Below are 10,702 nucleotides of genomic sequence, written 5' to 3' on the forward strand. Positions count from 1 at the left end.
TTTGTCATAAAAGGACAAGAGGACAAAGTGTGCAAATGTAAGAAGGCTTTGTATGGGTTGAAGCAATCTCCTCGTGCTTGGTATGAGAAAGCTGACACTCATTTGGTTAAACGAGGCTTTCGTAACAGTCCAACAGAAAGCACATTGTATGTAAAGCGTGAGGATGATGTATTTCTCATTGTGGTTCTTTATGTTGATGATTTGCTGATCACTGGACCAAATGAGAGACATATTGCTGAATTTAAGGCTGATTTGAATGCTACTTTCAAGATGAAAGATTTGGGGCTGTTGCATCATTACTTGGGTATACAGTTTAAGCAGTGTGATGGTGGTATTGCCTTGTGTCAGAAAAGTTACATAGAGACATTGCTATGTAAGTTTGGACTTGAGGATTGCAAACCTATTGCCACTCCCATGGAAACAGGTTTGAAGTTGAGTCTACATGATGCTGGCGATCCTGCTGATGTCACTCTTTACCAAACTGCTGTTGGCTGCCTCATTTATGTATGCAACACGAGGCCAGATATTCAGTTTGCAGTCTCGCAGGTCAGCAGATTTATGCATAGCCCAGGGTCTAAGCATTGGCAGGCTGTCAAGAGGATTTTCCGCTACCTTAGTGGCACTTTACATCTTGGCTTGTTTTATCCCAAGGGGGGATCATTGCCGCCAGACTTACATGCTTTTTCGGACTCAGATTGGGCTGGTTGTTTTGACACGCGAGTGTCCACAAGTGGTTTTTGTTTCATGCTTGGCAGTTCATGTATATCATGGTTGAGCAAGAAGCAACCTACTGTGGCCACTTCGAGTTGTGAGGCTGAGTACAGGGCAGTCTTCACAGCTACGGTTGAGTGTGTATGGCTCAGACACCTTATGGCTGACTTGGGTGTTGGACAGGACACTGCCAACACTATCTACACTGACAGTCAGAGCGCATTGGCAGTTGCGAGGAACCCAGTTTTTCATGCTCGCACAAAGCACATTGAGGTGCATTACCACTATGTCAGGGAGAGGCTCTCAGCAGGAGAGATCAGCTTGGCTTATGTGCCAACACAGGACAACCTTGCAGATCTTTTCACAAAGGCATTGTCTCGTGAGAAGCTTGAAGCTTTCCGCAAAGCTTTGGGCTTACTCCCCTTTGTGGACTGATCCTGTCCTCAGGGCATGGCACTTCCCTTTACTCATGTGCCAGCTCTCGTTCACCGCATCACTCCAGGGGGGATTTGTTACCATATACATGTGGTAGTGATGTGTGTGAACACACTAGGACCGCCGGGGCATTTTTTCCCTCTTTAGGAGGTTTTTTCCCCCGTGCATTGTATATACGCCCATCACTCTAGGGCTATCTATCTTTCCATTGCACACTAAGTAACACACTCTCTAGTGTGTGCCTTGAGCTTCCTTCGTCTTCTCCAAGCTGTGTGTGTTTCTCTGCAACCCTAATTCCAACATGTATGTCATGACTCAATACAAAGTCCTTATTGTTTATTCTATATCTAGGTAAAGTTGTGTTGCGTGCATAGCAAGGGATCAAACTCATCCTCTAGGATATCAATGGACTCCTCTGTCTGTGAGATTTTTTTATTGTTTTGAACTGTACCACATCCAAAATCTCCTTGCTTTGGATTTTGTCCATTTCCTTCATTGTTAGTCTTTGCCAATTCATCCAACTCTAATCATCTTGAGCCACCTTTAGTCCTTGCAACTTTATGGGCTTAATGTGCTTTTTTGCACTATCAAAAGTAGCTGTGAATGCTTCAAGGGTGAGTGTAAGTTGAAGTTGTAGTTACAAGAAAGGACCTAGGGCCTAATGATAGTTAGTTTCAAGATTATAGCATGTCAAATAATAGGAGGTTTTTCTAAAGCACTTGTTTTGACAAGCACAATAGCCTTTGACACGAAAAACAAGTGTCAATTCTAGGCCTTTAGGGACGGCTTAATGCGATTTTATGCACTATCACCAATCTTTCATGGGCCCAATGTAAGTGGAAGTTATAGTTACAAAAAGAAACTCAATTTTCCCACTTATGGGTTTGACATCTCAATTGTATGAGCTTTTCATGGTGAACGTAGTGTTCACTGATAAAGAAGCATAACATTGTGTGTGTGTGCAGGACTCGGGAAACATTTTTTGTGGACCTGGCTTTGGAACCTTTTCACACGCATATATAAGCATGCTAACTCTAAATTTGAGAGGGATAATCACACTACAAATTTCATATTATAACTAAAAATTCCATAATTTGAACGCTTTAGAACCTTCTTGCCCAAATTTGAGCCAGCCGATTTTCATTTTGAACAGGCTTTGGATAAAGCGAACCTATTGTGAGAGTGTGAGAGAGAGAGAGAGAGAGAGAGAGAGAGAGGCGCGGAAGATTGTGAATTTTTAAATTGTGAAATCCCGGCTAGAGCCAGCCACCACTGGCGACGTACATGGGGATGAAAGGAGTGTATGCGGCGAGGCAAAGTGGGCGATCGGACTCGCAAGCATACTCCCGCATGTGGGTGAGCTTGGTTGTATCTGCAGCTTGCGCCCGCTCCGAGCTGCAAAGGCAGCTCTCTTGTTCGACCATCCTTCACTGACTTCCTTGCTGCTCAGCTTGGCATAATCCAAGTAGCCCACGTACTGATCATGCGTGTAGAACGTCGAGCGGTCATAGGCATTCAGCTTCGCCTCGATCGCAAATCGCAGCGGTAAGTCCGGATTGGATATGAAGAGCCTCCCATATGACACCAAGTCTGCTGCCCCGCTGCGGATCGCCTGCATTCCTGACTGCCGAGTGAACCCCCCACTCAGCATCATTATTCCCTCATAAGCCTCGCTGAAAAGCAAGCAATTTTCGGATGTATCCATCAATCCATTCTCCCCCTTGTTGTTGAATCGGGGTTCGGTCATGTGCAGGTAGGCTAGGTGTTTCTTGTTGAGCTCTGAGATGAGATGCAAGAAGAGCGTGTAGGGGTCGTTATCAGTAGCGCCAAGATGATCGATCACCGGTGAAATGCGGATTGCGGTCCGCTCTGCGCCCATCTCGCTTGCAACAGCATCGATTACTTCTAGCCCAAATCTACATCTGTTTTCTATTGAACCTCCATATCTATCCTTTCTATCGTTGATGCCGTTTTTGAAGAATTGGTCCACTAGATAGCCATGTCCACCATGAATCTCCACACCATCAAATCCTGCATCACAACTCAGAATTGAGAGATTCAGTCCCCCATTTCCATTGGACCCATAATTACTCTGTTCTGCATTGATCGGACAATTAATTAAACCTTATCAACATCTATGGTGGACATGGCGGACATCTTAAGCCTGTTAAGAATGCACTCCTCACCTGCCCGGAGGGCGTTTCTTGCTGCTTGGCGGAACTGCTCAATAATAAGAGGAATCTCTTCAGTGGCCAATGCTCGGGGCTGCGAGTACTCTGCCATTTCCCCTTCTGGCAGCCGTATGGAGCACTCCTTTGGCAGGCGGCACCCCGTGGACGAGACAGGGATACATCCTTCCGGCTGGTAGTCTACAATGAAGAGAACAATTTATAGTATGTCAACCAGATCAAGAAACAATAAATCTTGAAAGGCGACTCTTTTTGAGAGTAGCCAAGCACATACATGTGTGCGACGCGCGTCCGACATGCCAGAGCTGACAAAAGATGATGCCACCCTTCTTGTGGACAGCGTTTACGACCTTCCTCCATGCCTCAACTTGCTCATCCGACCAGAGACCGGGAGAGTGAGGAAATCTGTCATCGCCACATAAAGACACAAATCAAGATCTGACTTCAAAACACCTATGATAACATAAGAGCAGGTGGTCTCCTCCAATGGCAAGACCAATTTTTGCATGAAGAATCTTACCCAATTCCAGCTTGTGCAACTGCGACGGCCTCGGTGATCAATAGGCCACCATGGGTTGCCCTCTCAGAGTAAAATTCGACATGCGCCTGCTGTGGAACGTAATTAAGTGCTCTGCATCGCGTCACTGGTGCTAAAACAACTCTGCGAAAGAGCCAAATAATCCTAAATTCAACAACATGGCTACATGCATCCTCCATATATAATTCAGCTATGGCTCCGTATAAATCTACTTGTGAGGGCAGAGAGAGAGAGACAACATACCTGTGGGAAAGGTAAGTCCGGCCCAATTGCAGAGGAGCTAGCAGGTTGCTGGAGATGTCATTGCGGCGATTGTAAGCGCTGGATGTTCTTTGCATACTCTCCTCCCCTACGTCCGCTTTGTTGCAGAAGGTCGAGCTGCTGGTACGTAGAGCATTGCAATGAATGAAGAATGCAACAACATGGTACAAGACAGCTAGATGCTAATTAAGAAAACAATGATTGTATGTACTGCAAAGCAAGGAGAAATGATTGCAAAAGTGGGTATGAGGACGGGTACCTGTGGGAGAGGTGGAAAGGGCCCAAAGAGAGGGGAGCAAGCAGGCTAGTGGAGATGTCGTCGTGGGTACTAGAGCTGCGGCAGGTCGAGCTGCTGGTAGAGCTGATGATGGGCGCCATGGGAGGACGTCGACGTGGGCGCTCCCTGCAAGCTGGTGAAGAGCTCGACTACAGTGAAAACGAGTGTAAAGCTACAGAATTGAGGAGACGGTGGAGAGGAGGGTGATGTGGGTGTTGTGATATGAATAGCTTTGGAAAGGACGTGCTGCCCGTGGGGGTTTAAATAGCGCAGGAGAGGAGGCCCAAAACACCAGCTGGCCATGCGCTACAAACCGTAATAAGTCGCTCTCTACTCTCTCTCACACACACACAGCCAGAGAGAGCGTGTGTGTGAGTGAGAGAGAGAGAAGCTGCCGCCAAACAGCCGCCTGGTCAAAACATTCTTACTTTTACCACACATTTTGACATAAAACCTACAGTCAAGACTCAAAATTAAACCATTCTCACCGGTGCCTCAAATTTGTCCCTTCATTTCATTCCAATTTCCTACATTCCATAGAAAAAGCAGTCCCCTTTCCTCACTACTATGTGGCCTAGGGCCCACCTCCTCTTTATTGTACATGCCCCAATATTGAAGGGATCAAGGGTGGGGGTGCATCTCCCAATTGCGAATAAAATCGATCTGTTCGATGTGTGTATTATGGACCCGAGCAATGTTCGAGAAAATTTATTTTTCCAAACATACAAAATTCCTTTCTTTGATTCTGTCGAGAGGAGGTTTTACACTACTTTTCTCTATTTTGGGCGAAATTTTTCCTTTTCCACTTGTCCTTAATCCACATTTTTGAAATTAAAAACAGCACGATGTTAACCTGAGACACATTTTTCCCAAACATTGGACCCTAGCCACCCTCTCCCCCACTCCGAGACTTGAAATTCGGTTGCTCAAATCCTTATACTTTAGGTCAATTATGAGCTGAAAGCTATGGATAAATTTTGTTAATGTAAAGTTCATCTTTATTTTGGGATTTTGGTGATAAGTTTTAAATTTAAAATTTTGCACAACTTTTGCGTTGCTTTGTCAAAATTCTTATAAAATGCGTTAGCAAATTAATATATTTTGCGATGTTTTGAAGTTTTATAGATAGAAACACGTTTCTTTTTTTTATCTTATCCCAAATATGCGTTGTAAACAAAACAAAAAAAGAAACCCGAATGTTGAAAATGTTAGAAAGAAAAAAAAAATTGACCTTTTGAAGCTTCTTCACCAATGACATTATATTGTTAAATTTAGAGTCCAACTTTGATCTATAGGTGAAGAAAAGTTAATTAACTGAATTCTAAGGTTAATCTCTTATGAATTAAAAAAGAGAATCTCAACATGAGCAGCAGTGTTCGGAAAATTCATGTTTCCAAACATACAAAATTCCTTTCCTTGATTTTGTCGAGAGGAAATTTTAGAAAATTAGGTTTTTTTTTTTTGGAGTTTTACTTTTCTCTGTTTTGGGGCAACATTTCTCCTTTTCCACTTGCATTCAACCGGCATTTTTGAAATTGAAAACGGCACGATATTAACTGGAGACACATTTTTCCCAAACACTGATGAACACAATTTACCAAAGATGGTTTCCATAAACATCAAATCTTATTGATTTAAGTACCACGTTCGTAGAATAAAGAAATTTGTAGGGTAAACAAATTTGAAGCTACATGAAAGCTTTGCATATATAAGTAGATAACATGGATTATTGCATGTAACCCTTTCATTTTGTTTCTAAAACCAAGGGATGCGTTGCCTTTTTGCATGGGTACCACAATTTAAGAGGGGTTCACTATAGCAAGTGTAAGGAAGAAGCATAAACATATACAATAGGGATAACCCCACTTATTTTCCAATATCTACCATAAAGAGAGAAAGGGGGGAGGGGGGGGGGGGGGGGGGGGGGGGGAGGGTCACACATTCAAATTATCCCTTATTAACTTTGAAAACATATATATGTATAGACATTCCTTTTTGCAGTTGTTGAACAAAAATTGACCTTCCCTAAATAGAAGTAGATGCTTTGTTTTGAAGTGTGAACATGTAGTGCCCAATTTTGTATTCCACTTTTGGAAACAATAAATCCCCTGTCGAAATTCTACCGAGTAGAAGGCATACTTATTTGATCTGCTTTTGAATTTAGAGCCATCATAAAGAGGAAAACCGACAAATGTTGAAAAATCAACAAATGTATGAGAAATTTAGTGTAAAAAACTTTCACCTATAGTCAATTTACCTTTAAATTTTTTTTGTGTGCAAGGTTTCCAATAAGGGTTTTAGAAATTAGTTGATTTCAAGCAAAGAAAATGATGTAGACCTTCTTCAGTGCAAAGAGCAGCCAGGGGAGAAGGATTGACTTTGAGCATTGAGTGAATTGTAAAAAGGTTTTGTCTTTTCATTGTGAAATATTGCCATAATCATGAATGATGAATGGCATAATCAGTTGAGACTAGGAAAGACAAATGTCCTCTTCTTCTAGGTTATATGAATTGAGAGAAGCCTCATAAAGAGAATTCAAGTGGTATCTTTTCCTTGGTTCATTCACTTGTACTTGTGTGGATTGTGAAAAAAGGTATGTCCTTACATTGTAAAATCTTGCATAAGAATCCATCATGAATGGCAGTGGCATCAATTCTATTGAGAGGAAAGACAAATGTACTCTTTTTCTAGGTTGTATGAATCTGCATCATGAATGGCATGGCATCAATGGAGAGGAAAGACCAATGTACTCCCCTAGGTTATATGTATTGAGAAGATGCATCCAGAGAATCTCTTGAGGGATTGGATTCTCAAGTGAGATCTTTTTTTTTGTTCTTTCTCTTTGTCAAGTGTAGATGTGTGTTATAGAGGCTGCATACACGCAGGGCCCCATCGCCTGTCATGCCAAGGGTAGGATTATAGGAGGGCACGACCCTGGCCAAGGGCAGACAGATACACATGCGGTACAGGGGCTATATATAGCTAAGAGCCAGAGGGCCAAGGGTCTATATATGGGTATGGTTGGGTGGTTATTGGTATGTCTATCTCCTTATGGTCTTTCATTGGTATCAGAGCCCAGGGGAGGGGAGAACTATGGAGGAGGGGGAAGGACTCTCTCTCTTTAGGTCTCTCTCTCTGGAATTCAGTATGAGGCATGGCCTCTCTCTCGCTTTGGAGTCTCCTGTCTCTCCCTCGTGTTTTAGGAGAAAAACGTGCATGATCTTGCATGTGAGTGCAAGCCGTGGTGTGCAAGGCGGCTAAGCAGGGGGTCGCGACTGAGGCACACCGTGTGTGCAGAAGCTCTTGGCAAGAGGTTGGATCTCGGGCGTGTGCAACGAACCTTGTGTCGAGAACAAGGAGGCAATCGACCTACACAAAACGGTGCTCAGATGGGCTCGTTGGGAGATCTCATATCTGAGTTTTCGACGCTCAAACGAAAGAGGTAACCCGCGCTCTCCCTCCCTCCCTCTCTTTCTTCCTCCCCCCCCCACACACACACACACATGAAGAGAGTAAGGAGAGCCAGGTATGCTCCTTCCCTCTCCTCTCTCTCATGTTCCCCTCCCCTCTTTCTCTCTCTCTCTCTCTCTCTCTCTCTCTCTCTCTCTCACACACACACACACACACACACACATTGTGTCTTTGAAAGAGAGAGAGAGAGAGAGAGAGAGAGAGAGAGAGCACATGCATAAACAAAAAACACATACACACAGACATGCATAAACAAAGAATGCATGCACACACACATTGAGAGAGAGAGAGAGAGAGAGAGAGAGAGAGAGAGAGAGAGAGGAAAAAACAAAGAGAAAGAGAAAGAGGGAGAAAGAGAGAGAGAATAAAAAACCAAAGAGAGAGAGGGGGAGAAGACGAAAGAGAGAGTAAGGGGAGAAAACAAAGAGAGAGAGAGAGAGAGATTAGGTTGAGATTTAAATTAGATTTAAGATTATGTTAGATTACATCTAGATAATTTATGTTTATGTTGAGTTTAAGATTATGTTAGATTTAGATTTACGTTAAATTAAGATTAGGTTAGATTTAAAATTAGGACAAGATTTAAGATTATCTAGCTATGTTAGATTTAAGTTAGATTACATTAGGTTTAGGATTTAAGATTGGATTAGATTTAGGTTTATGTTGAGTTTAAGATTAGATTAGATTTAGATTTAAGATTAAAACAAGATTTAAGATTAACTAGATTAAATTTAAATTTAAGTTACATTACATTTAGGTTTATGTTAGATTTAAGATTAGATTAGATTTATGTTTATTTTGAGTTTAAGATTAGATTAGATCTAGATTTATGTTCGATTTAATATTAGATTATATTTATGTTAGATTTTAGTGCATGTCAATGAAGGCGTGCTTTACCCAAAGAGCAAACACTAGTTACACAACAATATGTATATTCCCAGCAGAATCTGACACGTATTAACTCACACACTAACCATATTCAATTAGCTGCAAATCACCACATGTTCAATTAGGTTAGATTTAAGATTAGATTTTGGATTTAGTTTTTATATTAAAGTCTACCTTCGGGATTACAGTAAAAAAATTAGAGTTAGGCGAATGGTGATCCCTCTCTTCCTCTCTACGGATGCGACCTTAAGTTGGAAAGCTTTCAACGGCATGATACTCAGATTGGAGGCCAACGTGTAATATGCTAAGTAATTTCTCGAACAAAGATCTGCTGTGAAGAGATGTTAAGATGCTGTGAATTGCTACAGCTAGAGAAGAGGCAAAGGGGTTTTGTCCACTACATGCACTATCATGTAGATGTGGGTGTGTAGATTTCTCATACCCACAAATATAGGCATTGACCAATAAGGACGAGATTATAACCTGGTGGTTCTGATCTCCGTGCACCTCAAGACCGAGGTGTGCGGGGATTTGACATGACTAGAGAATGTGAGGTAGTTTACAGTGTGAACAAAGAGAGAGAGAGAGAGAGAGAGAGAGAGAGAGAGAGAGAGAGAGAGAGAGAGAGAGAGAGAGAGAGAGAATGCCAATAGAAGATTAAATTTATGTCCAGGTTATAAGGTTTTTACCTTCATTATGAGTAGTGATGAGGATGTGGGGCCGTCCAACCGAAACACCTATCTTTCAACAAGGATCTTATGTCCTTGTAATCAATGCAAGCATGCTGCGCGATGGACAAGACGCGTTTCTTTGCAGCACATTCGCGAATTTGGCGAGTTTTATCCATCTATTATAGATCGATTTGTTGCCAATTATAACTCGTCGGACTGTGACGCTGGCCAACAGGCAACAATCTTCCAACCTTATAGACGTGTTCGCAGGCGCTTTGATCAAGCAGCATACGTGAGGCCACAAGATGTAGCCTCTGACAACTCAGAGGATGATCATGCATACCACATTCCCAAATGTTTGAGCCCGAGATTGATGAAATGATCGAGACGATCATGGATTGAGAAAGGCTTATCTATGATGATATGAAGAGTGAAGCTGATACGCCATTGTATGATGGAGCACGTGTGTTTAGATTGAAGGCGCTCCTCGTTCTTCTCAACATGCAGGCAAAGTTTGGATGGAGTGACACTAGCATCACAACGCTTTTTAGGTGATCTATTACAATGTGTTTACTTTAATAAAAAACTCTAGATGTATAATGATCTGATAGATTACTTACACAGGTGCACCACATTTTTTTCGTTGTGTAGATTGCTCAAAGAGCATATACTGCCAGCTGATAATGTGATGCCATATTCCAGAGAGGAAGTAAGAAAGATCTTGCAAAACTTGGGGATGGATTACAATTCGATTCACACTTGTCGTAACGACTGTAATCTTTTCAGAGGGGAATACATAGACATGGAGAAGTATCCGAAATGTGATTCCGAGAGATATCGAGTAGATCTCCACGGAACAAAAATTCCACAAAAGGTTTTGCGACATTTTCCTCTGCTTCCTCGCATCAAGCATTTCTTCGAATGTAAGTCTATAGACGCCCTAGCATCATGGCATGAGGAGAATAAATCCTCGGATGGTGTGCTATGGATTCCTGCGATTGTGCACCCTAGAAACATATAGACAAAACATGGCCGGATTTTGCCAGGGAAGCTCGAAATTTGCGCCTAGGCCTGGCTATAGATGGCGTAAATCCATTTGGTTAAAGATCAACATCTTACAATGTATGACCCGTTGTCATCGTCAACTACAACATTCCCCCGTGGTTGACTACCAAGAAGGGGCACCTGTGGCTAAGTTTGATTGTGCCAGGGCGGTATAAAGTGAAGAATATGGATGTGTATCTTCAACCACTTTTGGAAG

At 42.4% G+C, this 10,702-nt stretch overlaps 1 protein-coding gene across 2 annotated transcripts; it reads right to left on the reverse strand.

The window, feature by feature from the left end:
• Window positions 1–2,029: 2,029 nt before the first annotated feature.
• LOC147423245 (12-oxophytodienoate reductase 3-like) lies at window positions 2,030–4,642 on the reverse strand. 2 transcript variants are annotated; one of them, XM_086501990.1, is made up of 6 exons: window positions 4,394–4,642; window positions 4,117–4,251; window positions 3,856–3,996; window positions 3,610–3,740; window positions 3,333–3,515; window positions 2,030–3,177 (listed from the first exon to the last, which is right to left on the reverse strand). In XM_086501990.1, exons 1-6 carry the CDS (start codon window positions 4,510–4,512, stop codon window positions 2,384–2,386), a joined length of 1,503 nt encoding a protein of 500 aa, XP_086358116.1. In that variant the 5' UTR covers window positions 4,513–4,642; the 3' UTR covers window positions 2,030–2,383. The 2 variants fall into 2 exon arrangements, with proteins under 2 accessions (XP_086358116.1, XP_086358115.1); XM_086501989.1 differs by having other exon boundaries at window positions 4,117–4,254.
• Window positions 4,643–10,702: the final 6,060 nt, after the last annotated feature.

This window comes from Adiantum capillus-veneris, chromosome 26, assembly GCF_014529385.1.
Source record: "Adiantum capillus-veneris isolate H3 chromosome 26, ASM1452938v2, whole genome shotgun sequence".
NCBI lineage: Eukaryota > Viridiplantae > Streptophyta > Polypodiopsida > Polypodiales > Pteridaceae > Adiantum > Adiantum capillus-veneris.